The sequence below is a fragment of the Chrysemys picta genome, chromosome 22 (genome assembly GCF_011386835.1).
Source record: "Chrysemys picta bellii isolate R12L10 chromosome 22, ASM1138683v2, whole genome shotgun sequence".
NCBI classification, from domain to species: domain Eukaryota; kingdom Metazoa; phylum Chordata; order Testudines; family Emydidae; genus Chrysemys; species Chrysemys picta.
This window is the reverse complement of record NC_088812.1, coordinates 6,500,938-6,527,505: the sequence shown is the minus strand read 5'-3', so window position 1 is coordinate 6,527,505 and position 26,568 is coordinate 6,500,938. Positions and strand designations below refer to the sequence as shown.

At 55.9% G+C, this 26,568-nt stretch overlaps 1 protein-coding gene across 1 annotated transcript; it reads right to left on the bottom strand.

The window, feature by feature from the left end:
* Positions 1-429: 429 nt before the first annotated feature.
* On the bottom strand, positions 430-24,362 carry LOC101943770 (adhesion G protein-coupled receptor E2-like). Its single transcript, XM_065576473.1, has 22 exons — positions 24,338-24,362; positions 24,162-24,293; positions 22,627-22,758; positions 20,529-20,660; positions 19,426-19,475; positions 18,894-19,004; positions 18,328-18,502; positions 17,943-18,059; positions 17,407-17,639; positions 16,967-17,131; positions 10,412-10,516; positions 8,733-8,910; positions 8,073-8,192; positions 7,172-7,374; positions 5,269-5,439; positions 4,855-5,100; positions 4,130-4,365; positions 3,317-3,383; positions 2,455-2,546; positions 2,018-2,186; positions 1,798-1,905; positions 430-1,270 (listed from the first exon to the last, which is right to left on the bottom strand). The coding sequence occupies exons 1-22, from the start codon at positions 24,360-24,362 to the stop codon at positions 1,265-1,267; spliced, it is 2,973 nt and encodes a 990-aa protein (XP_065432545.1). The 3' UTR covers positions 430-1,264.
* Positions 24,363-26,568: the final 2,206 nt, after the last annotated feature.

Sequence of the window (26,568 nt, the reverse complement as noted above, 5' to 3'; positions counted from 1 at the left end):
GCACCTGGGGTGGTGTGAAGTTTTCCCAGATTACTGGGTGGGGGTGTGACGGGTTCAATCACAGAGATCCCCTTGGGACTGTCACCTGATGTGCTGAAATTACCTCTGAGCCTCTTTTCTCTGCCAGCTTGGGACTCCAGAACCCTGCCTTGTTGAGCCAGACACACTAGCCTGCTGCAACACAGACCCAGGGTCTGGGCCATGCTCCCAAAGCTGCAGACTTTAATTAAAAACAGCTCAGCAGTTTACCTGTCTCCAGCAACCAGACACCCAGCTCCCAATGGGATCCAAACCCAAAATAAATCTGTTTTACTTTATATAAAACTTATACAGGGTAAATTAATCATTTTTTCACCCTCTCTATCACTGATAGAGAGCTATGCACAGCTGTTTGCTCCCCCAGGTATTAATCACTTACTCTGGGTTTATTAATAAACAAAAGTGATTTTATTAATTAGAAAGAGGAGGATTTAAGTGGTTTCAAGTAATAACAGCCAGAACAAAGTAAGTTACACAGCAAAATAAAACAAATTAAACAAGTCTCAGCCTAATACCTGTAATCAGTTTCTTAATGTAATATCTCACCCTCAAAGATGTTCCAATAAGTTTCTTTCACAGACTTCTTCCTAGTCTGGGCCCAATCCTTTCCCCTGGTACAGTCTTTGTTAGTTCCAATAGACATCTCAGGTGGTAAGCAGGGGTTTTCTCATGACCGGCAGTGCTTTGTCCTGCTCCACCCCCTTTTATAGTTTTGGCACAAAGGGGAATCTTTTGTCTCTCTGGGTCCCCACCCCTCCTGCTAAATGGAAAAGTACCAGATTTAAGATGGATTTTGTTATCAGGTGACATGGGCACATGTCACTGTAAGACCCCTAGTCTCCATCACCCATGGGCTGGCCCACACGTACACAGGGAATAAGGCCATTTACAACTGATTGTTTCTGGAGCACCCTTAATGGGTGCATACACACTTTGTATGTTTTTCAGTGATACAAGTTTATATCTTATTCTCCTAACTTCAGATATAGAAATACATGCAAACAAATAGGATGAACACACTTAGTAGATTACAAGCTTTCTAAAGACACCCCACAAGGGGTATTTAGCATAAAGCATATTCCAGTTATGTCATATTCATAAGCATATTTCCATAAAGCATATGGAGTGCAACAGCACAGGGGGCTCCAGCCGGTTCTGAGTTGTATTGGAACCCCTAGGTATTGAACCCGGCCCTGGTTGCTGCCGACTCCACCTGGCAGAAGGGTTACTCCTGGCAAGAAAAGCAGAAAAATGACAATAGATTCCAAGACCACCGAGAGTGTAATGTGCAAACTGGTGGGTTGTATCTGGGAGGTGACACACAAAGCCCCTGGATCCTGACCCATAGGGATAATGGAGCCAGGGGAAATTCTTCACGGTGCTGACTGCTCATTGGGGATGATCCGTCTGCACTGACAAGGATTCAATCCCAGGGGACAATCTGATCTATTCAGATCATTACACTGCAAGAGCCAATGCCTGCCTAGTCCACAGTGAGTGACCCCTGGAGCTCCCAGGAGAGCCAAGGGAAGGGAACGCGGAGGTGCCAGGACAGGGCATTCTGTTCTGGTGCCTAAGACATCTAGGATACTCCTCGATAGTGACCGACTCTCACTAACACTTGCAGTGACGTTCCCAGCTGGCTCATAAACAATCCTGCGTCATTCGGGGGCAAATCACCTTTACAGCAGTGATGAGACCCAGCTAGAGATGACTGTGTCACAGGCAGGTATTGGAACAGAGCAGAGGACCTCTTACCGTCTTGGTGCTGGTGGTGGGGACAGCAGACATGGATAGATCGGATGTCTGAGATTTCGTGCTGAACATTCGGAATCCCTTGATCCATCTCCTGTACTCCTCTCTCACCTGGAGAGTGAGGGACATGGTCACTGCATTATGTAACTAACTCGGAGAAGATCAGAGATGGCCACCGCGAGGCCAGTGAAGGTGCTGGGCGCTGACGGGCCATGGGCATTACCTGGCGATTGAGGAGACAGTGCACCAGGAAGATGAAGGCTCCCTGCAGGCTGTTGACGATGGTGAATAAATACGCCATGACCGTGGCTGCTGGGCCGAAGTGGAGGAGACCAAGGCTCCATGTGCAGCCCAGAATGAAGAGCTGGGCGATGGCTTTAAAGGTCAGTAACCTGGATAAAGGCAGATGGAGAGATCCCGTTACAATAACCCTATGGAGAGCAATTGGGTCAGGAGGATCTGGGCAGAGTGGGGTGGAGCTACCGTCCCTGGCTTTCCTGTGTGGGACACGGTTACTGTCAATGCAAACACTATGGGAATTCATTCCTATGGATCCTAGATATGCTGGTCTCCTCCTGCAATCCCTCACACCCTCCCAGTGCCAAGGACCTTCCAAGCCAAGGCATCTGACCCTCCAGTATAGTTTTGTTGCCATCTCACCTGTGGTCTCTGAGGGTGGACACATCTGCATTGAGGGAGGAGAGTCTGTTTCTCAGGATCCACAGGGTCAGGGCAAAGAACGTTATATTTATCTGTGGGAAGAGTGGGAAATATTTCCTGTAAAACATCCCATCCGGGGCCGGTGACTCCAGCTGAGGCAGAGAACGATCCCAGGGGACCGATCCGAACACTGCAGAACCGGGGACTGCTCATTTCCGGTGGGAATCATCCCCTCTCCTGTAATATCCCCTGGCAGCTCTCGGTCCCTCCCCATGCGTGGAGCTGACAGCACAGCCAGGGCTGAGATGGATCAATGGGATCACAGAGGCCAGATGCTGCTCAGAGTTAAATATGGAGCCTCTCCAGTGGAGTCAGGAGTTATTCTGGGTTTACACTGGTGTAACTGAGAGCAGGATCTGGCTCAGAGATTCCAGACTCTGCCTCTAGAATACTTCCTGCCACTTTCACGCTGTAAGAAATCCCCGCCCCGAAACTTCCCCAGGGGGTAGGGAGGAATATGTAGGGACATTTGTTTCCCCCCCTACAAAAACCACGGCAAAGTGTAGCCCTCTCCCTTCCTCGTTCCTTGGGTCATTAACTAGACTAGACCAAACTCTTCTGTCTTCACTTGGCAAAACTCCTACTGATGTCCATGGGAGTCGTGCCCGAGTAAAGGCTGTCGGCCTGGGGATACAGCACAGGGACTCATCCCGGGACTGACCACAGCAGATGAGCCAGGTGGGACCTAACTGGGTCTTTCCTTGTGTTTTATGGGCCACGTTCTCCTCCCTGCTTCACTGAAATCAATGGGGTGGCAGAGGTGAGAGGAGAATGGGGCCCTGTGGTTCTGGGAGGTACCCACCAGGATTATGGCACAGACTGGACCCAGGAAGCTCCAACGAAAGCCTCTGTCAAGGCTGAGCCAGCAGCTAGCGGGAGGGAGGAAGAAGAAGGTGACGTTAATGGGATTACTGCCCTTTTTCAGCCCCAGGGGCAGAGAGGGGGGGTCACAAGGCAGCTGGGTCTCAAAAGCGAGATGGATCTCAGCCTGCCTGGGACATGGCCGACTCTCTTGCGGGCAGCAGGTAAACAGCCCTTCCCATGTACCTCAGCATCTCCTGCTTTCAGCCCCCACTTCCTCTTCCACCTCCTCAAATGACCCGTTCTGGTGGATGGGCGCAGTATTGCTGGAGGGCCAGACATGCAGCGGATGGACATTGGCCTCGCTGCACTGAAGGAAGTGGAGCTGCCCTGATTTACACCAGCTGAGGATCTGGCCTGGGGTGTCTAGAACACGCAACGCCCTGTTTTAGTGAGTCCCTCACTTTAGAGAGGGGATCTTCAGGGATTTGCACACAGGAAGAAGGTCCATTTGTTTCCTATGCACCAGCCCCACCAACCCAGCTGGGGACCTGGGAGTCAAGCTGGGATCTTTCTGGCTTGTTCTTCCGCATCATCAGAGGGGTGAGGAGTGTAGATGTCTGACAGGTGGGCAACTCAACTGCAGCACTCGGGGCAGCTTAGTGTCCCTGGGGATGGGAAGGGTCCCAGGGGGACATTCAGCTCCCAGGCAGGGTGAGCAGGGAAATCTAGGTTCAAGTCAGACCTGGGGTGAGCTGGACAAGCGCATGGAAGCCACATCCCAGCTCCCCTTCGGGATGGGCGCTGCACGTACTGTTCGGAAGTTCCGTAGCCGTCAGGATTCACCGCTGCAGAAATAGCCACCACCAGGGCTGGGAATCCGTAGCCGAACGGGTACATGAATCTCTTCTTGAACCGGCTGGCGCTGGTGTAATTCACGACCTTCAGGTTCCTGACGGTGAGGAAGAGGTGCAGCCCCTCCAGCAACATCCAGGAGAAGGAGGCCAGGAAGAGGTAGTGTAGGAGCCCAGCAATGACAGCACACGCCACCTGGGGGGGGGACAGAGAGCCCAGGGACACTGCGGTGGGGAAGGGAAATGCTGAGTATGGGGGAGACCTGCCGGGGGGTGACACTGGGATTATAGTTAGCACAGCTCTCCAGTTATAGTGCTCCGTGACCCAGAGACGGCAGGTTCCTCGTTCTATGGAGGGTGCTGCGGGTGCACATTGCTGATGCAGGAAGGGAGCAGAGATTAGTGGTTAGAGCAGGGGAGCAGGGCTCAGGGGATTCAGGTTCTGTTCCCAGCCCTACCACAGAGTCCCTGGGTGATCATTGGCAAGTCACATAGGAGAGGAATCAAGGCACAGGGAGCCTGTGACATAGGAATAGAAGTGGCTTAACTCCAGGGGTTGGGGACACTCAGACCACTGTGCCCAGTGTGAAGGGGCCTAACGGGGTGGAAACACCCCCCTGGGAATCCCCCCTGTGTCCTGCACAGCCCAGAATCCAGGGATCACAAAGGGGATCAAACCACATACCCCAGCCCTGCTGTGAGTGGAGGAACAGAGCAGGGGAGAATCAGGCCGTACTGGACTGCCGGTGGGAGTCACCGGGATGAGGAAGAGCAGGTCGGCCATGAAGAGGCAGAGGCAGAGCTGCAGGTGGAGGGAGGTGCTGACGTTGCGGATGGAGCGGCACAGGAGGAAGGTGAGGATGGCGAGCAAGAGGCACAGCAGGGAGAGGGTCAGTCCCACGTAGGTGATGATGGTCAGTGGGTAACTCTCCTGTAACACAGCAAAGGAAGAATCACCAGTGACCCCAGCCCAGCCCCCTGGGTTCCGACTCAGCCTTTTTCCCAGCAAAGCCTCCAGTCGCTCCATGGAGAGCTTTGTCCACGGCTGAGTGTGGAGCTCAGGGTCCAGCCCTGTGATCCGAGTCTCACGGTGAGATACCGTCACTGTGGTGGGAGCCATTAGGACGGCGAAGCTGGAGAGATGGTCACAGCTGCAGTTGGTGTGAGTGCTGTTTATGTGCACGGTGGTGCAGCCATCTCGAGACCAGCTGCCGCTCTCGGCCACTACTTTCCAGTAGACGCAGTGAGCCTCTTCCTCCTCTCTTTTGGCCTGGAAACAACAGAATCATCCTCATCCTCACATGACCACAGAATGTCGTTTCTGTTATCACATGTCTATAGCAAACTCGGCTCTCCCCACGCAGCCCCCAATGCCCACTTGGGCCATCACGGTGGCAGCGGAGAGAGAACACAGATCCTGATGTTCTAAAAGCACAGGCCCTGCTATTGGAGTGAAAGGGAAATAAATCCTTGCTAACCATTAGCACTACAAGGAACATGGCACATGGCTGAGCAGTTCTGACTGCATCCAGCAGAGGGCAGTGCTGTGTGCACACATACACATATGCACCCTAACCACTTCATTACCATATCAAAGTATTTCATGCTGATTCCCTGAACCACAGTCTCTAAAGAAAGTGGTTTCAGAGTAGCAGCCGTGTTAGTCTGTATCCGCAAAAAGAAGAACAGGAGGACTTGTGGCACCTTAGAGACTAACAAATTTATTAGAGCATAAGCTTTCGTGGACTACAGCCCACTTCTTCGGATGCATATAGAATGGAACATATATTGAGGAGATATATATACACACATACAGAGAGCATAAATAGGTGGGAGTTGTCTTACCACCTCTGAGAGGCCAATTAATTAAGAGAAAAAAAACTTTTGAAGTGATAATCAAGCTAGCCGAGTACAGACAGACAGTTAGATAACAAGTGTGAGAGATTCAATGTTTGTAATGGCTCAACCATTCCCAGTCCTTATTTAAACCGGAGTTGATTGTGTCTAGTTTGCATATCAATTCTAGCTCAGCAGTTTCTCGTTGGAGTCTGTTTTTGAAGTGCCTTTCCAGTTATTCCGGCTCAGGGATGAGCTAGGCGGAGCTGTTACCCTAGACCAGGGGTGGGCAAACTTTTAGGCCCAAGGACCACTTCGGGGAATGGAAATTGTATGACGGGCCATGAATGCTCACAAAATTGGGGTTAGGGTGTGGGAGGGGTTGAGGGCTTTGTTTGGGGGTGCAGGCTCTGGAGTGGGGCTAGGGATGAGAGGTTTGGGGGGCAGGAGAGTGCTCCATGCTGGGATCAAGGGGTTTGGAGAGCGGGAGGGGGATCAGGGCTGTGGCAGGGGGTTGGGGCATGGGGAGAGCTTGAGGAGTCCAGGGGCCAAGCAGCGCTTAACTCAAGCAGCTCCCAGAAGCAGTGGCATGTCCCTTCTCCGGCTCCTACGCAGAGGCATAGCCAGGCGTCTCTGCACGCTGCCCCATCCGCAGGCACCGCCTCTGCAGCTCCCATTGGAGCACCGGAGGGGGTCACTGGAGCATGTAGGAGCTGGAGCGGGGCTATGCCGTGGCTTCTGGGAGACATGTGGTGAGGCCCGTCACCCTTTGCCCAGGCCGGAGTGGGGCCGAGCCATGTGGTCTGTCTCCCAACCCAGCGCTCCCACCAGATTGGGGCCGAGCTGCATGGGGCGGCCCCCAACCCCAGCGGGAGCTCGTGTGCTGTCTTAAAATGGCTTCCTGTCCAGATGCGGCCCACGGGCTGTAGTTTGCCGACTTCTCCCCTAGAGCACTTTGCACAGCCATGTGTCATGGTGTGACCCCCGGTAACCTCCTCCAGTAAAACAGCCCCAACTCATCAGGAATAAGGAGGCCTCCTCTTCTCAGGACCATCGATAGCCAGAAAGGCAGCATGGTCCAAATGCCCGGCAGGAGATGGTGCCTTCTATAGGCCCCTCTGGAGCCCCAGATATGGAGCAAAGAGAAAGGCTCTTCCTTCACGCACCTGTTTGTGGCGCAGGGTGAAGTTTGCGGGTCTGGAGAGGTGAATGGGTCTCCCGTCTCCAACGGCCCCACTCACCACCCTGGAGTTGAGATGACTCTTCTCCAGCTTCCCACCAGCCGGTAGATTTCCCTCGCTGAGACGTCTCGCACTGATGATGGAGTCCAGGTTGGAGTAGGAAATAAAAGCAGCAGCCCCCAAACCTGCTGGGAGAGGAGATGATCCCTCGTTAGGGAGCTGGGGACGCTATGGCAAAGAAGGAGCCGGCCGGGTGCCCAGGGGTCACAGTGAGTGTGTGGCAGATCTGGGAATGGAACCCAGGATCCTGGCCACAACTCTTAAGGTTTAACCACTGGACTGTGCTACCTCCTCCCTCGGAGCCCCCAGGAACGCGTCCGGCTGGAAACGTCGAGCTGCAGGATGCAGAGATGAAGATTCAGTTTTTCCTCAGTGAGACCAGGAGAGGGGCTGGCCAGGGATGAGTTTCCCCTGGTGCTGGAGTACCTGAATATGGCAGCTGAGGTACACGTTACCCTGGTCCCCACATCTCCATTTGGGGGTCTGGCTAGACTAGGGCGTCCCTGCCCTTTCCATTCTCTGGGCCCACTTCATACCAGAGACCCTCTCATGAGCCGTCTCCCCTCTGCGCCCCCAACTCCTCACTGCTCGGGGCTCAAGCTGTGGGACAGGCAGGAACGAAGGTGTCAGCTCCATGGCCACAGCCTGAGAACCACTGGCTCAGCCAGCAAGGAGCCCTCCAGGGCTAGAGACAGAGGCCAGGGCCCGGCCTGGGGATCCATGGGGAGGGAGGGAGGAACGGGGGAACCCAGACTGGGGTTCAGTGCCCAGGAACCGCTCTGTGCTGTGGTTTGGGCCCTGGGTGTCTCCATCCCCAGGATGGTACCTTGTGTGGCTGCCCCGGTGACTGTATCACAGTGCACGACCATCGTCTCCTCGTGAGCTCTCAGCGTGAAGACCTCACTGTCCCGGCTGCAGTTCCCTGTGACGAGCCGCGTCTGGATAGCTGTGGGGGGTGGGGGTGAGGAATGACAGAGCCCCTCGCTGTAAAACCCCTTCCCTGGGAATCTGTCCATTCTGGGCCAGATCCACCCCCCTCCCACTCCACTTGGAGCTGGGGGGCTTCAGGGCACTTTGCACTGTGGGAGGTGGAAGTTTGGAGCCCCTCCCCGCACCAAGTTCCATTGATCACCATATCCTCTCCCCCCATTCTGGCTCTGTCTCCCTGTGGATGCTGCATCCCCAGAAGGGAGAGTATTCGGGGTGGGGGGAGGCGCTTGACTCAGCATGGCAGCCCCTAGTGGTGGAATACCAAATATTACATTTAAACCCTTCTCGGCCATTGCTGTTGCTCCTGGGGGCACTGGTGGGGCTGGGTTATATTTCCTGGTGCAGGGGCAGTGCTGGTCTGTGTCTGTACTGAACACAGGCTCACATCCACAATGGTATATAGGCTCTAACTTCCAGTGGATTTGGGGCACAGTGTGTAACCCCGTATCTCACGGCAGCCAGCAGGTGGCGCTGAGAGCCACATGTCCCCCCTCACCCATAGACTCTGTCGTCATGTTCTGTGTTGTCTTATCTGGAGACCGGAGCGCAGTGGCCAGCGCAGCCCATTCCACGCTCAGCAGCAGGACCGTCACAGCCGACCCCACGTCCCTCTTGTCTCCGCCATCCCAGAGGGAGGTGCTGTTCAGGAGGGCATTGAAAGGGAGAGTCGCGTTCTGGGGATAGGAAAGGAAAGGCCCTGGGAGCAAGGAGTCCGGGATTTAGGTGCCAGGTCTCGTGTATTCCCAGGGGGCATCGGGTATCACAGCCTCTCCCAGTTCAGGGGGCTGCAGTGCTCTCAGAGTGGAAGCCCTTTACAAAGGGGGTCCACTGAGGCTGACTCGGGGCCCCACTGGGACCTGAAGCCAACTGGGGTAGAACCCTTTGTCCTTTCTTCTTCACTCCTGCATCCCTCCATTACAGATGCCAGGGAACAACATTGTCACAGGCCCACGGCTTCCTAGGCTGTCTCTCTGCTGCATCCGGCAGCTGCTCAGAAATGTCTGGCAGGGCAGGGATAGAGCCCAGATCCTGCTGCCTGAAAAACTCACGTCACTGACAGATGAGCTGAGGAGAATCCCCATTAACTGTCAGCACTATAGCACCTCTGATGAACAACAACAGTTCTGAACACTAGAGGGCGCATGTGGATGGACAAACACAAACGTGCACTCACACCACTAGAGGGCGTGTGCACACAGACACAGACAAACACCACTAGAGGCTGCACCCCCACTCCCCACAGCAGTGGAGGGCACAGATCTTTTCTGAAGAGTATCTACATGTCTCCCTCCCGCCCAGTGAGACTCCTAACCCAGCACACAGGGCCTGCTCTAAGCACCAGCAAACCAAGCACGTGCTTGGGGCGGCACATTTGCTTCAAAAGCGTAGAGCCGGCCCTGGCAGCAGCAGTGCATCGTGGGTGGGGGGGCGCCCTGACGCTGCTGCAGTTCCTGCAGCGGGGAGCAGCACCTGCACTTTGTGGCTGGGCTGAGCAGGCTCCGAGCGGGGGACACTTGGGCTGGGGGCAACCCCGCGGGACACACGGAGCTGCCTGCAGATGCCGCAGGGCGGCCGCCCCCCAGCGCTGCAGCTGGGGCTGGGCGAAGCGGCCCGAGCCGCCCAGGGACTGTGGCAGGGTGGCCAGAAGCAGCAGCAGCGGGGCCATAGAGGGCGGGGCGCTGCCATGCGGGGCCCGCGTCCTGCTCTCTGGGGCTCCACTCCGTCTGGGTCTACCTTGCCCCGGTTCCTCAGCTCCCTGCTGGGTCCCGGCCGGTCCTAGAGGTGGGAGCCCTGGCTGGAGGGACCCTGGGCTGAGGCGTGGCCCGGGAGCCCCACTGTTTACCCCGACTCTGCCAGCCCCTGACCAGCTGGAGGCAAAGGGGGAGTGGGCGGAGTCAGCACTGGTGGGGGGGAGCCCAGGGCTGGGGTGGCAGGGGGTGTGGGTGGGTGGGGAGAGCCCAGCGCTGCGGCGGCATGACATGCGGGTGGGGGAGGGCTCTGGGTGGGGGGGGCGGGTGAGAGCCCAGGGCTCAGGTGTGGGGCAGCCAAAAATTTTTTTGCTTGGGGCAGCAAAAAACCTAGAGCCGGCCCTGCCAGCACAGCATCCGGCACGGCTCTGGGACACACACAGGGGCACTAGCCCTCAGGTCACATTCAGTGGGCAGAGCCTCTCACCTCCAGTGATAACGCCGCACTCCCATTTCCACACGTGGACATCAAAATCTCTAAGGCTGAATTAAAGAAAGAGCAAAACCCGCTGCTTCCGACGCTCCGCTTTCCCTGCAGAGAGACCCAGGGCAGAGGGTGAGTTCTGCAGGCGCTGAAGGGCGACTGACATTGGTATTTGCTTTATGCAGGGGCCTGATCCTGACACCCCTCATGGAGTGAATAAAGCTTTTATATTAGACATGTCCATCGTCTCCTCGTGAGCACCTCAGACGATGGTGCTGTTGCCACAGCGCGAGGTTCATGTGGAGAAAGGGAACAGTTTCTAGTAACAGCTGGAATACATCAATTCTTGGGACTAAGCCCCTTTTTGTTCACGTTGGAGGTGGATGCATTGACAGAAAGCAGCCAGAGAGTAGCCCCCTGGTACCTGCCTTTTGCAGATGATGTAGTGCTTGTGGGGGGAGAGGAAAGAGGAAGTGAAGGAAGATGCAGCTAGACAAGGAGGTGCATATTGGAAAGAAATGGCATGAAAATCAGCAGAAGAAATCAGAGTATATGGTCTGTAGATTCAATGCTCTCCTGCAGGAAGACAATGGGCGTGTAAGTCTGGGACCAGCCACTAGCAAAGCTACAGAAGTTTTAGAAGGTTCGATATCAATTTGCAAACACCTAGAAGATAATACGGTGATAAGTAACAGTCAGCATGGATTTGTCAAGAACAAATCCTGTAAAATCAATCTGATAACTTTCTTTGGCAGGGAAACAAGCCTTGTGGATGGGGTCATAATGGACCACAAGATAAATCTGAGTCAACAGTGTAATGCTGTTGCAAAAAAAGCAAACATCATTCTGGGATGTATTAGCAGGAGTGTTGTAAGCAAGACATGAGAAGTAATTCTTCCGCTCTACTCCACTCTGATTAGGCCTCAACTGGAGTATTGTGTCTAGTTCTGGTGCCACATTTCACGAAGGATGTGGACAAGTTGGACAAGTTGGAGAAAGTCCAGAGAAAAGCGACAAAAATGATTAACGGTCTAGAAAACATGACCTATGAGGGAAGATTGAAAAAATTGGGTTTGTTTAGTCTGGAAAAGAGAAGACTGAGAAGGAACACGATAAAAGCTTTCAAGTAGATAAAGGATTGTTACAAGGAGGAGAGAGAAGAACTGTTCTCCTTAACCTCTGATGATAGGACAAGAAGCAATGGGCTTAAATTGCAGCAAGGGCAGTTTAAATCGGACATTAGGAAAAGCTTCCAGTCAGGATAGTTAAGAACTGGAATAAATTGCCTAGGGAGGTTCTGGAATCTCTAGCATTGGAGATTTTTTAGAGCAGGTTGGACAAGCACCTGTCAGGGATGGTCTAGATAATACTTAGTCCTGCCATGAGTGCTGGGGACTGGACTAGTTGGCCTCTCAAGGTCCCTTCCATTGGTACAATTCTATCATAGTACAGGAAAATGATCAACTCAACAAGAAACTTATAAGCAGACTGGGAAAGGCACGGAGTAAAGGGCGAGAAGCAAGAGAGTGCTCTGCGATAGGAGAACACCTATCAAACAGAAAGGTAAGCTCTAGAAGATGGTGATCAGGGCTGCACTTTTGTATGGCTCCGAAAGCCAGGGACTGAGGACGAGCCAGGGGCTATTCTTGAAGACAGAGGAAGTGAAAATGTTAAGATGGATGCTTGGAGTTACAAGGACGGACCGTGTTCGAAATGAGGGAATTAGGGCAAGAGTGAAAGTAGGACCAATTATAGAAAAGCTGAGGGACCCAGGCTCACATGGGGTTGTGACAAGAAAGTCAGAAAAACAAACAGGAAACAAGGTGCTAAACATAGATGCAGAAGATAAGAGGAGTGGGAGACCCCAAATTAGATGGTGTCAAGTCTCAGGGGGTAGCCGTGCTAGTCTGTATCCACAAAAACAACAAAGAGTCAGGTGGCACCTTGAAGACTAACAGATTTATTTGGGCATAAGCTTTTGTGAGTAAAATACCTCACTTCTTCAGATGCATGGAGTGAAAATTACAGATGCAGGCATTATATAGAACCGTATGGTGATTTGCCTGCCTGGTGCGAAGGTTGCAGATCTCTCGAGGCATCTAGATAAACTTATGTGTAGTGCTGGGGAGGAGCCGGGGGTCTTGGTACATGTAGGTACCAGTGACATAGGGAAGGGTAGGAGAGACTTCCTGGAGGCCAAATTTAGCCTGCTAAGAAAGAGACTGAAATCCAGGACCTCTATGGTGGCATTCTCAGAAATGCTCCCAGTTCCACGAGCAGGGCCAGGTAGGCAGGCAGAGCTTCAGAGTCTCAATGTGTGGATGAGACGATGGTGTAGAGAGGAGGGGTTTAGATTTATTAGGAACTGGGGAAACTTTTGGGATGGGGGGAGCCTATACAGGAAGGATGGGCTCCACCTCAACCAAAGTGGATCCAGACTGCTGGCACTTAACATTAAAAAGGTTGCAGAGCAGTTTTTAAACTAAGAGATGGGGGAAAGCCAACTGCTGCAGAGGAGCACGTGGATCGGACAGAGACTTCTCTTAGGGGAGAGTCTAATGATAGAGATTCTCTAGGTTTTAGTCAGGAGGAGAGGATGGAAGAGGATAAAGTATGGGCCAGATCAGATGAGAAAGATTCACATAAAAAAGAATCTGACACATCGGGAAACAGGTTTTTAAAGTGTACACAAATGCTAGAAGTCTAAATAGTAAGATGGGTGAACTAGAGTGCCTCGTGTTAAAGGAGGATATTGATATAATAGGCATCAGAGAAACCTGGTGGAGTGAGGACAATCAATGGGACACAATCATTCTGGGGTACAAAATATATCGGAAGGACAGAACAGGTTGTGTGAGGGGGGAATGGCACTATGTGTGAAAGAAAATGTAGAATCAAATGAAATAAAATCTTAAATGAATCCACATGTTCCATAGAATCTCTATGGATAGAAATTTCATTCTCTAATAAGAATATAACAGAAGTGATCTATTATTGACTACCTGACCAGGACAGTGATAGTGACGATGAATTGCAAAGGGAAATTAGAGAGGCTATCAAAATAAAGAACTCAATAATAGTGGGGGATTTCAATTATCCCCCTATTGACTGGGTACATGTCACCTCAGGACGAAATGGAGAGACAAAATTTCTCGATACTTTAAATGACTGCTTCTTGGAGCAGCTGGTACAGGAACCCACCAGGGGAGAGGCAATTCTAGATTTAGTCCTGAGTGGAGCGCAGGATCTGCTCCAAGAGATAACTATAACAGGTCCGCTTGGAAATAGTGACAATAAAATAATAACATTTAACATCCCTGTGGTGGGAAGAACACCTCAGCAGCCCAACACGGTGGCATTTAATTTTAGAAAGGGGAACTATGCAAAAATGAGGGGGTTAGTTAAACAGAAATGAAAAGGTAAAGTGACTAGAGTGAAATCCCTGCAAGCTGCATGGATACTTTTCAAAGACACCATAATAGAGGCTCAACTTAAATGTATCCCATATTAAAAAAACACAGTAAAGGAACAAAAAAAAAGCCACCGTGGCTTAACAACCATGTAAAAGAAGCAGTGAGAGATAAAAAGGCATCTTTTAAAAAGTGGAAGTCAAATCCTAGTGAGGTAAATAGAAAGGAGCACAAACTGCCAAATTAAGTGTAAAAATGTCATAAGAAAAGCCAAAGAGGAGTTTGAAGAACAGCTAGCCAAAAACTCCAAAGGTAATAACAAAACGTTTGTTAAGTACATCAGAAGCAGGAAGCCTACTAAACAACTAGTGGGGCCCCTCGATGATCGAGATCCAAGAGGAGCACTTAAAGACGATAAAGTCATTGCGGAGAAACTAAAGGGATTCTTTGCTTCAGAGTTCACCGCTGAGGATGTTAGGGAGATTCCCAAACCTGAGCCGTCTTTTGCAGGTGACAAATCTGAGGAACTGTCACAGATTGAAGTGTCACTAGAGGAGGATTTGGAATCAATTGATAAACTTAACAGGAACAAGTCACCGGGACCAGATGGCATTCACCAGTTCGGAAAGAACTCAAATGTGAAATTGCGGAACTATTAACTATGGTTGCTAACCTGGACCTTTAAATAAGGTACTGTACGCAATGACTGGAAGTTAGCTAATGTAACGCCAATATTTAAAAAGGGCTGTAGAGGTGATCCCGGCAATTACAGACCAGTAAGTCTAACGTCAGTACCAGGCAAATTAGTTGAAACAATAGTAAAGAATAAAATTGTGAGACACATAAAAACATAAATTGTTGGGCAAAAGACAACATGGTTTCTGTAAAGGGAAATCATCTCTTACTAATCTATTAGAGTTCTTAGAAGGGGTCAACAAACATGTGGACAAGGGGGATCCAGTGGACACAAAAAGAAGAACAGGAGTACTTGTGAAACCTTAGAGACTAACAAATTTATTAGAGCATAAGCTTTCGTGGACTACAGCCCACTTCTTCGGATGCATCCGAAGAAGTGGGCTGTAGTCCACGAAAGCTTATGCTCTAATAAATTTGTTAGTCTCTAAGGTGCCACAAGTACTCCTGTTCTTCTTTTTGCGGATACAGACTAACACGGCTGCTACTCTGAAACCAGTGGACACAGTGTACTTAGATTTCCAGAAGGCCCTCACCAAAGGGTCTTATGTAAATTAAGTTGTCATGGAATAAGAGGGAAGATCCTCTCATGGATTGAGAACTGGTTAAAAGACAGAGGACAGAGGGTAGGAATAAATGGTAAATTTTCAGAATGGAGAGGGTGGTGTTCCCCAAGGGTCAGTCCTAGGACCAATCCTATTCAACTTATTCATAAATGAACTGGAGAAAGGGGTCAACAATGAGGGGGCAAAGTTTGCAGATGATACTAAACTGCTCAAGATAGTTAGGACCAAAGCAGACTGTGAAGAACTTCAAAAAGATCTAAAAAAACTAAGTGATTGGGCAATAAAATAACAAATGAAATTTAATGTGGATAAATGTAAAGTAATGCACATTGGAAAAAAATAACCCCAACTATACATACAATATGATGGAGGCTAATTTAGCTACAACTAATCAGGAAAAAGATCTTGGAGTCATCGTGGATAGTTCTCATCCCCAAAAAGATATACTTGCATTAGAATAGGTTCAGAGAAGGGCAACTAAAATGATTAGGGGTTTGTAATGGGTCCCATATGAAGAAAGATATATACTTGTTCCCATAATATAAGAAGTAGGGGCCACCAAATGAAATTAGTGGGCAGCAGGTTTAAAACAAATAAAAGGAAGTTCTTCTTCACACAGCGCACAGTCAACCCGTGGAACTCCTTGCTTGAGGAGGTTGTGAATGCTAGGACTATAACAGGGTTTAAAAGAGAACTAGATAAATTCATGGAGGTTAAGTCCATTAATGGATATTAGCCAGAATGGGTAAGGAATGGTGAAGAAGAATTTCCTTTTATTTGTTTTAAACCTGCTGCCCATTAATTTCATTTGTGTAGACATAAATATATATATAAACAAATTGGGATTGTGTTTTTCAGTTGTGCGTCGTCTCGTTAGCAGAGCGTTCCAGGGGTTAACAGAGAGGACTAGCCGGGAGGAATGAGACAAAGTCAAAGAAAATGAAAGTGGGCACTTTAAACCGGGCTTTTACTAAAAGAACCCAAGAGGTTGAGGAGCTCCTGCCTGGGGTGTGGGAAAGAATTCTGAATCGGCACCATGGTAAAGCAGGTGCTTCACTTTAAGCATGTGCTTCTGTTCTAATGTCTGAAGTCTCCTTGTGTACTAATGATCAGTAATAATAAATAAGATTATTTCATGAATAGTGGTAAGGCCTGTGAGGATGGTGAAAGGATTTGCAAACCTGCCCTGTAGTGACAGACTCCAGGAGCTCAGTTGGATTAGCAGAGACAGGGAAGGGGTGACTGGGTCAGTCTATAGGGACTGTGATCATGGGCTCTTGGGTCTAGCAGCCAAAGGGCTGGAAGCGAGACCGTCACACTGGATATCGGCAGGGAGGGTAAATGAACCCGGGACAGCTTCCCCGGGGGCGTGGTGGATTCTCAGTCCTGGCCCTTTCCCAATGGAGCCGGGACGTTCTGCTCTCAATGGAGCAGGAGTGAATCCAGGGAGGGCGGGGACCTGATTTCTCTTCTCCCCCCGGCTCCAACACGGGCAGAACAGGCCCTCGCCCTCCCTGGATTAATTCCAACACTCCCCTCTTGCTCCCCCTGCTCTGGCCCCCACAGCCAAACCCCACCCAGCAAGTGCACCCGATGGGGGGCGGGGAAGGGCTGCAGGGCAGAAGGCTCCTGAGCTGTTGTGGGGCGCGGCCCGGGCCCCCCTTACCGAACGTCCTGGCCAGGCACATTGGTCGCTGCTACTTGGGGAGTCTCCCTGTTCCCTTTGGGGGGTGGCTGCTTGTGCCCTGATCAGATCCAGGGCTCTGCCAGCCGGTGGGGAATGGCTTTACTCCGGGGGGAATCTGGAGTGACTCCTGCTCCGCTGGGTATGATTGAGGGGAAGAACAGAACCAGACCAGCCCCGAGGCCCCAGCGAGGGCCGCTCCTACCTCCAGCTCATAGAAGGCCATGAGTACGGCGAAGCTGGCCAGGTGGTTGCACTGGCAGCGGGTGATGGTGGCGTTCAACTTCTGCAGGGTGCAGCCGTTGGTGGCCCAGCGCCTGCTGTCAGGCTCCCAGTAGGCGCAGAGGAGGCGCAGGTTGGTCTTGTTCTCCTGGGGACAGAGAGACACTTGGTGCATGGGGAGGCAGGAGCCGGGTGGGGGGCTGGCTGGGGCCGCATGGGGGGCAGGACTCCCCAGGCCCCGAGAGGGCAGATGGGGGGGATATGAGGGGCTGGGCTGCGCTGGGGGCACAGAGCATCAGTTTGTCCCTGGGTGGGAGGTGGATTCACCTGCTGCCCGGCGTGGGGGCTGTCACTAGAGATGGGCCCAGCTCTGCCCCATAGCGCCCAAGGCTCTCCTCCCCCATGCCCAGCCCAGGGGCTCACCGGCACCGGGTGGCTGAAGTGGATGCTGACGGAGAGGCCGAGTGCCTGGGAGTTCGGGTCACTGATGAAGGCCGACACCACTGGAGACAGCACACGGTAGCTGGGCCGCCCCGGCTCCTGCGCCCACTTCCCCGTCTGGCCGATCTCGTCCCACTCGGGCGCCTCCACCCGCCCAGCACCGTCCAGGAGGGGGCTCATCCCCTGGTATGTCAGCAGCCCGGCCAGCGTGAAGCCTGCGAGAGACAGAGGAGACGGATGAAATGGGGGCAGGAGGGGCCCAGGGGCAGTCTGGTGCCAGGGGTGCTGTGCTGCAGGAGGGGCTACCCCCCATGCCCTGGCCTTGTCCCATCCCCCTAAAAACCCCAGCCTGGTGCTAGGGGGTGCTGTACTGCTGGAGGTGTTGGTCCCTATGCCCTGGCCATGCCCCATCCCCATACATACCCCAGCCTGGCACCAGGGGGCACTATGCTGCTGCTCCCAATGCCCTGGTCGTGCCCATCGCTATACACACCCCAGCACAGGCGATGACCACATACCTTCATTTTTCTGCCCTGGGTCTCCGGCCCAGTTTAATTCCATCTGTGTCTTGCTCTGCTGCAGCGTCACGGTCTCCTGGCTCTGGTTCCCAGCCTGCCTGACCACCAGCCCCAGCTCTGCAACCACAATGCCGGCCAGGGCTCACAACAGAGACATGGAGAGGAAGCCTGTAGCTAGGCAAGGTGCTTTCCTGGCTGTGGGGGGAGTTCCCAGCTACTCCAGTCCCAGCCTCTCCAAGCAGGGGGCACTGTGGGGAGTGGGGTGGGAGCACTGGCTGTGGGGGGGAGCTCCCGTCTCCCAGCAGGGGTCACTGTGGGGAGTGGGGCGGGAGCGTAGGCTGCGGGTGATGAAAGCCCAACTGGGGCCACGTGGCCAGGTGCTGACCTGTGCCATTGGTGGATGCGAATCTGATCGTGCTGTCAGGCAGGGTCAGGGCCAGCGTTCTCAGCAGCTTCTCCACTATGGCCATCAGCTCCGTCGCGCTCCGGTGTCTCTGCTCCACGCTCTCGCTCTGCTGCCCGACCAGATTTATCTGCTTCTCCAGAATGTCCAAGAAGCCCTGGCCAAGCAAACGTGGGGGGTGTTGGTGCACAGTGCCTGAGCCCCTGCCGCGCCCCCCATTCCTAGATTGCTAGTCCTCCACTGCCTTGCCACAATCCCCCTGAAAGGAAAGACAAGTTCTCCTGCAATTGACATCACTGCCTGGGAGGTCAGACTAGATGATCACAATGGTCCCGTCTAGCCTAGGAACCTAGGAGAGCAGCTTGTTGGGCACAGAGCCCCCTGGAGAGGCAGGCATGGGAATTTCTGGGCAGTGCTGCTGTTTATTTATCTCCTGTTCCAGGCGCTGCATCCCTACAGATTGCCCTGAGACTAGATCCGAGTAGGAGCAGCGATTCCTCCCCCTAACGGGAACAAACCCAGCAAGGCCCCGAATTTTGGCTTGGCACCTGCAGCTGCCCCATCACAGACTCAGCGCTCTGAGCCTTCATCTGCTTCAGTTCCTCCAGCGCCGCCTTGCAGAGACGTCCCATCTGTGCTGGGAAGCTGCCCAGGAAGTTCTGCAAAACAAGGCCCAGGCCTGGCTCAGGAAAAGAGATCACAGAATCGCAGCCCACCTCCCCCCGTCCCGAGATGCTCCCTCGGCTCAGAAGCCGGGCACCAGAGGGAGCGCGGGCAATGCCCCGTCTGGCCCCTAGGGGGTGCCCGGCGTTTGCAAGGGATGGGGGGGGACGGCGGTTGCAAGCTGAAGCGAGTTGCAGCAGCCTGATGCTGCCGATCCTGGAGGGTGAGAATCACCCCGGGGCAAAGGCCTAGGCCGTGGCTGGACTGCAGGGGCTCCAGGGACTGGCCACTGGCTCTTTGCCCAGGGGTGAGTTTGGCCCCAGAATCCTCGTGGGGCGAGATCAGTGAAAAGCAACGTGGCACTAAAGGGGAATCGGGGTCTATCCCGCCCCACCCCGGGGTCTGTGCCCCTCTCACCTTGGCTTCGGCAGAGTTGTCATCATCCAGCAGCCGAGGGCAGGTGAGCTCTGGGGATGGAAAGGGAGGAGGAGTGAGAGATGGGTGGGGGAAATGCGGGGTCTGGCTGGGTAGGTGCATGTACCAGAGCCAGGCACCGAGAGCAGGACTCATTCCCTCCAGCAGGGGGCGGCAGCAGCCTCCCCTCACTCCCTCTGGCAGGGACACACCCAGCCCATGTCAGTGATATGGGTGTAATAGATCCTCTCCCAGCAGGGGGAGCAGTGACCCCCCCACACACACACTCAGCCCCACACATGTGCCCAGCCCCTTCTCCCCATCCTCTGCCCACAAGCTGGTCTCTGTGAAAGGAACCGTCCCCCCTCCCCGTCCTAGGGGAACTGAGCCACAGTGGGGTGGGATGGGGGCTGTGGAATCATCCCAGCCGTATCTCCCCTCAACCCTCTCCCCCAGCTGTGGGTGGTTTTGGTGTGTGTTGGGGGAGAATCCAGCAGGGAGTCCCGGGCTGGCCCCACAGTGGCCTCTAGGCACAGACTGCGCCCCCTGCTGCCATCTTCCCAGGGCAGAGACTCCAGCCGTGCAGCAGGAATACAGGCACTGCTGGGCAGTGCTGCCCAGAGGGGGGGGCAAGTGGAGCAATTTGCCCTGGGCCCGGCAGGGGCCCCCAGGAGAATATAGTATTCTATAGTATTGCAAATTTTTTTTATGGAAGGGGTCCCCAAAATTGCTTTGCCCCAGGCCCCCTGAATCCTCTGGGCAGCCCTGCTGCTGCGGGGGGGAGAGACGCCCAGCCCCTGGCTGCCCTGCTCACCCCTTCCCCAGCCTGGCCCCTGCTCCAGTCCCAGAGCCAGACCTGGGCACGCTGGTGGCTGTGGCTCTGAGACAACCGGAGACACCCCAGTGGACGGAGAGGCTGGGCTGGGGGGGTGAGAGCCTGGAGTCTAAGCCCTCCCCGGGCCATGGCTGAGACCCAGAGGGACCCCGTCCATGGGGGACAGGGGGGCTGGCACCGTCCCAGACCAGTTCCCAGCTCGCTGCCCCCTCAGGCGAGACCTCTGCCTGTGTAACCCCAGACCCTCCATGCCCCCAGCAGCAGGACCCACCTTTGCACAGGGTGGTGCTCCCATTGAAGCGGATGTAGCCGGCCCGGCACTCACACCTGTAGCTCCCATTGGTGTTGATACACGTGGTGTTGGGGCCGCAGATATCTGGGGTCTTCTTGCACTCGTCGATGTCTGAGAGGGGAAAGCGGTGGGGGGGGGATGTCACACACAGCACGGCTCGGGGCGCACGGGGGGCGAATGACCATGGAGGCACCCCCCACCAATAGCAGGGGGCGTGGTCTGTCGGTCAGTCTGTCTGCTCCATCTAACCCCCCTCCCCATTCTATTCTCCTTTCTTCCCTGCTATTTGCAGGGCCCCAATCCCTGCGGCACTACCCCTCCCCCACCCCCAGATCACGGGGCCCAACCTTTTCCAGACCAGGACCCTGTGATCCCCTCCCTGCACCAGCCCTGACAGAGTGGGGTTAAGGGGGGGCCGATCAGCCAGTTAAGCTGCAAAGGGGAAGTGACTTAGGCTGCGTGCAGGGCGCTAGCTAGAAGGAAGCTCACCTGGGAGGGGACAGGTGGGGCTTCTATACATGCGGCCAGGCCCTGCACGGCTGGTAAACGGGTTGTTTGGAAGCCAGCTGGATCCAGGGGATCCCCCTATTCCTAACACTGCGCAGTGAGCAGCGGCCCGACAACGTCCATTCCCGGACCCTGCTGTGACCCCCAGGCCCAGGGCCCCGCAGGGCGAATCCACTGAGCCCTCGGACGGATGATGCCAGCTCGACACTCGCTGCTGATCCGGCCTGTGGAAGCCGAAGCCGGAAGAGACCCGCCCAGCCTGACCCCCAGCATAGCCCCAGCCGGAGTCGCCACTCAGCAGGTCACCAACCCGGCCCCAAACGCAGGGGACTTTACTGCCCTCGCTGCCTCCTGGGGCCTTTCACCGCTGTGGAGAGTCTGATCTGACAGATGGGCCCCGCCCTGCCCGGGCACAGAGAGCCCTGCCACGATCTAGCCAAACGCTGGAGGGCCCAGTAGCATAGCTAGTGGGGTTCAGGGGAAGCAGCCGCTTCCCCTGACCACATTCCCCAAAAGTGGAGCCTGCAGAACGGGGCCGCGGGCTCCTGGTGCTCTGGCTGGGACTCCGGCCCTGAGAGCGTGGCCGAGGGTCTCAGTGCCCCGGACAGCGCTCCGGAAGGGGAAGCGGGGTGGCCCTGCGCATGCGCCGCTCCGTCTTTCTGCGGCATTTCGGCGCATGCGCAGGGCTGCCGAAAAACCACCGAAGGACCGGTGCCTTTTTTCTCCGCTGCTCCTCCTCAGCTGCAACCGTGGCTACGCCACTGGGAGGGCCGTGCACCTGCCAGGCTGCCAACGCGAGTAGCGCCAGCTGCCAGGCAAAGGGGGATACACGGGGGATGTCGGGGCTCCATGGTGCAGCGGGGTCACTCACCCCGTGCAGGGAGTGGGGTTTTCTACCTAGGGACCCGGCCTGTACGTGCAGAGACGCACTTGTTCCGGCCAGCCCCTGAGGAGCCTGCAGTCCTGTCTGGGGCACTGAGAGCTGGAGAAGCAGAGCTGGGACGAAAACCCCTTGAAGTCAGTGGTGCTGCACCAATTGACACCACTGGGGCTCTGGCCCCCGCTTTGTGACCATTTCACATACGGCAGCACTGAGTTGGTGGCGACGCATGGGGGATGGGCGCATCGTCAGTCATTCCCATGACCGAAACACCCAGAAATCCCAGCCAGGAATTAGTGCTGGAATTGGACACTGCTGTGGGAGGGGAAGGGGGGGCGGGAGAGACGCCTGGCCCCTGACAGCCCTGCTCACCCTAATCCCCGGCATGGACCCTGCTCCGCTCCCAGAGCCAGACCTGGGCACACTGGTGTCTGTGGCTCAGAGACAACCAGAAACACCCCAGTGGATGCACAGGCTGGGCTGGGGGGAGGTGAGGGCCTGAAAGCTGAGCCCCCCGACCCAGGGTTGAGACGCAGAGGGACCCCGTCCATGGGGGGCAGGGGAGCTGGCGCAGCGTCCCAGACCAGTTCTCAGCTTGCTGCCCCCTCGGGCAAGACCTCTGCCTGTGTAGCTCCAGACCCTGCCCAGCTCCCCTGGTGCCCCCTCCATGCCCCCCACGGCAGGACCCACCTTGGCAAAGGGTCGTGTTCCCGTCGGAGGGGACGTATCCGGCCCGGCACTTACACCAGTAGCTTCCGTAGGTGTTGACACATGTGCCGCTGGGGCTGCAGATATCTGGGGTCTTGCGGCACTCGTCGATGTCTGGGAAGGGACAGCGGGGAGAGGGAGGAGGGGGTCACACACAGAAGGGCTGGGGGTGCATTGGGGGCAAATGACCATGGAGGCACCCCCCACCGATTGCAGGGGGCGTGGTCTGTCGGTCAGTCTGTCTGCTCCATATAACCCACCCCCCGTTCAATTCTCCTTTCTTCCCTGCTATTTGCAGTGCCCCAATCCCTGCAGTGCAACCCCTCCCCCACCCCCAGATCGGGGGGCCCAACCTTTTCCAGACCAGGACCCTGCGATCCCCTCCCTGCACCAGCCCTGGGGTCCTAGGGGGCCAGTTAGGATGTGGGGAAGGTCTCAGGAGGGGTCAGTCAGGGGACAAGGCGTGGGGGGGAGGGTTGGGGGTTCTGAGGGGGCAGGAAGTGGGAGGGAGTGGAAGGGGCAGGGGCGGGGCTAGGGCAGGACAGGGGCAGGGCTCCTCCCGTCCTCTTTTCTGATTGTTGAAATATGGTAACCCTAGTGTCACACAGCACGGCTGGAGGCGCACGGGGGGTGAATGACCATGGAGGCACCTTCCACCGATTGCAGGGGGCGTGGTCTGTCGGTCGGTCTCTCTGCTCCATCTAACCCTCCTCCCCATTCTATTCTCCTTTCTTCCCTGCTATTTGCAGGGCCCCAATCCCTGCGGCACAACCCCTCTCCCACCCCCAGATTGGGGGCCCAACCTTTTCCAGACCAGGACCCTGCGATCCCCGCCCCCACCAGCCCTGACAGAGCGGGGTTAAGAGGGGGCCCGATCAGCCTGTTATGCTGCAAAGGGGAAGTGACTTAGGCTGCATGCAGGGCGCTAGCTAGAAGGAAGCTCGCCTGGGAGGGGACAGTTGGGGCTTCTATACAGCCCGAGGGCTGGGCCCAGTGGTGGGGGCCTGAAGCGAGGGGGGCTAGGAAGCCCCGAGGGGGGTAGGAGCCCGGAGGAAGGGTTTCGCTACCAGGCATAGGAGAGAGGGGTCTGACTTTGAAAGGCTCCCCGAGAATGGGGATCACAGCGTGACCTGGCCGGACGGCTGAGACACGGGGCAGCTGCGACTCCGAGAGCTGCAATGGTGGAAGAGAAGAAAGGGGGCGCTGAACTGGAGCGAGTCACCAGAAGGGGGCGCCACACTCAGCATTACAGACCCCAGCCCTATGGGTCCCTCCCCATTCGGGATACACCCAGCACCGCCCCTCCCATGGAGCACTAGGAGAAGGGTGGGTGGGGCCTGGAGGCTGAGCTCCCCCGAGCCAGGGCTGAGGCCCAGAGGGACCCCGTCCATGGGGGGCGCATTATCCCAGACCAGTTCCCAGCTTGCTGCCCCCTCGGGCAAGACCTCTGCCTGTGTAACCCAGCCCCTGCCCAGCCCCCCAGGTGCCCCCTCCATGCCCCCCGCGGCAGGACCCACCTTGGCACAGGGTCGTGTTCCCGTCGGAGGGGACGTAGCCGGCCCGGCACTCACACCTGTAGCTCCCGTGGGTGTTGATACATGTGGCGTTGGGGCCGCAGATACCTGGGGTCTTCCTGCACTCGTCGATGTCTGAGAGGGGAAAGCCGGGGGAGGGGCGTGTCACATAGGGTTACCATTTGTCCGGATTCCCCCGGACATGTCCGGCTTTTTTCAGTTAAAAATAGCGTCCGGGGGGAATTTGTCAATGTCCGGACTTCCCCCGCCCCCCATGCAGAGTGTGCGCGGCTTACAGGGCAGCCGGCCGGATCGTGCCACTCGCACGGGCTCCGGCAGCCAGAGCCCTTCCTCCACTTCCCCCCTCCTCTCCCCTGCAGCTTGAGACCCCTCCCCTCCTCTCCCTCCCTCCCCCTCCCCCTCCCCCCTGCATTCGCAGATCTCGGCCTCCGGCAGTCTGGATCTCCGACCCTGCTCCCCTCCCCCACTGCCGAGAGCGCTGCTCTGCAGCACAGTAAGGGGGCCGGGGGTCAGAGAAGCGGCAGGGAGGTTCTGGGAGGGGTAGTCAAGAGACAGGGAGCAGGGGGGAGGGTTGGATGGGTCAGGAGTTCGGGGGGGCTGTCTGGGGGATGGGGGTGTAAGGTTTTGGGCAGTCAGAGTACAGGTGGGGGGGTCTCAGGAGGGGGCAGTTAGGGGACAAGGAACAGGGAGGCTTAGGTAGGGGGTGGGGTTCTGGAGGGCAGTTAGGAGCAGGGGTCCCAGGAGGGGGCAGTCAGGGGACAAGGAGTGGGGGGGGGTTGGGAGTTCTGGGGGGGGCTGTCAGGGGGCAGGAGTGGGGAGAGGGATCGGAGCAGTCAGGGGACAGGGAGCAGAGGGGTTTAGATGGGTCAGGAGTTCTGGGGGGGGCTGTCAGGGGGCAGGGGTGGGGAGAGGGATCGGAGCAGTCAGGGGACAGGGAGCAGAGGGGTTTAGATGGGTCGGGAGTTTTGGGGGGGGCTGTCAGGGGGTGGGGAGTGGTTGGATGGGGCGTGGGAGTCCCAGCGGTCTGTCTGGGGGTGGGGGTGTGGATAAGGGTTGGGGCAGTCAGGGGACAGGTAGGGGGTAGGGTCCTAGGGGGCCAGTTAGGATGTAGGGAAGGTCTCAGGAGGGGGCAGTCAGGGGACAAGGCGTGGGGGGGAGGGTTGGGGGTTCTGAGGGGGCAGGAAGTGGGAGGGAGTGGAAGGGGCAGGGGCGGGGCTAGGGCAGGACAGGGGCAGGGCTCCTCCCGTCCTCTTTTTTGATTGTTGAAATATGGTAACCCTAGTGTCACACAGCACGGCTGGAGGCGCACGGGGGGTGAATGACCATGGAGGCACCTTCCACCGATTGCAGGGGGCGTGGTCTGTCGGTCAGTCTGTCTGCTCCATCTAACCCTCCTCCCCATTCTATTCTCCTTTCTTCCCTGCTATTTTCAGGGCCCCAATCCCTGCGGCACAACCCCTCTCCCACCCCCAGATTGGGGGCCCAACCTTTTCCAGACCAGGACCCTGCGATCCCCGCCCCGCACTAGCCCTGACACAGCGGGGTTAAGAGGGGGCCCGATCAGCCTGTTAAGCTGCAAAGGGGAAGTGACTTAGGCTGCGTGTAGGGCACTAGCTAGAAGGAAGCTCGCCTTGGAGGGGACAGGTGGGGCTTCTATACAGCCCGAGGGCTGGGCCCAGTCATGGGGGCCTGAGGCGAGGGGGGCTAGGAAGCCCCGAGGGGGGTAGGAGCCCGGAGGAAGGGTTTCGCTAGCAGGCATAGGAGAGAGGGGTCTGACTTTGAAAGGCTCCCCCAGAATGGGGATCACAGCGTGACCTGGCCGGACAGCTGAGACACAGGGTAGCTGCGACTCCGGGAGCGGCAATGGTGGAAGAGAAGAAAGGGGGCGCTGAACTGGAGCGAGTCACCAGAAGGGGGCGCCACACTCAGCGTTACAGACCCCAGCCCGATGGGTTCCCTCCCCGTTCGGGATACACCCAGCCCCGCCCCTCCCATGGAGCACTAGGAGAAGGGTGGGTGGGCTGTGCCCAGGGGAGTGCAGGGGAATTGGATGATGTCCCTTTAATCTAGTTTCTTTGCTCTCTGGTGGCTCACGGGGGTCTATGGCAGAATCCCGCAGATCCCCGACATGCAGCCAGGCTCTGCACGGCTGGTAAACGGGTTGTTTGAAGGCAGCTGGATCCAGGTGATGCCCCTATTCCTAACACTGCGCAGTGAGCAGCGGCCCGACAACGTCCATTCCCGGACCCTGCTGTGAACCCCAGGCCCAGGGCCCCGCGGGGCGAATCCATCGAGCCCTCGGACAGATGACGCCAGCTCGACACTCGCTGCTGATCCGGCCTGTGGAAACTGAAGCCGGAAGAGACCCGCCCAGCCTGACCTCCAGCAT

Coding starts and splice junctions, on each gene's coding strand:
- LOC101943770 (XM_065576473.1), bottom strand. CDS start 24,362: ATGTCCGGGGGAATCCGGACAAATG. Junction 17,132..17,406: donor ACTTCAGCCACCCGGTGCCG/GTGAGCCCCTGG, acceptor CTCTGTCCCCAG/GAGAACAAGACCAACCTGCG. Junction 1,906..2,017: donor ACTGTCTCCTCAATCGCCAG/GTAATGCCCATG, acceptor CTCACTCTCCAG/GTGAGAGAGGAGTACAGGAG.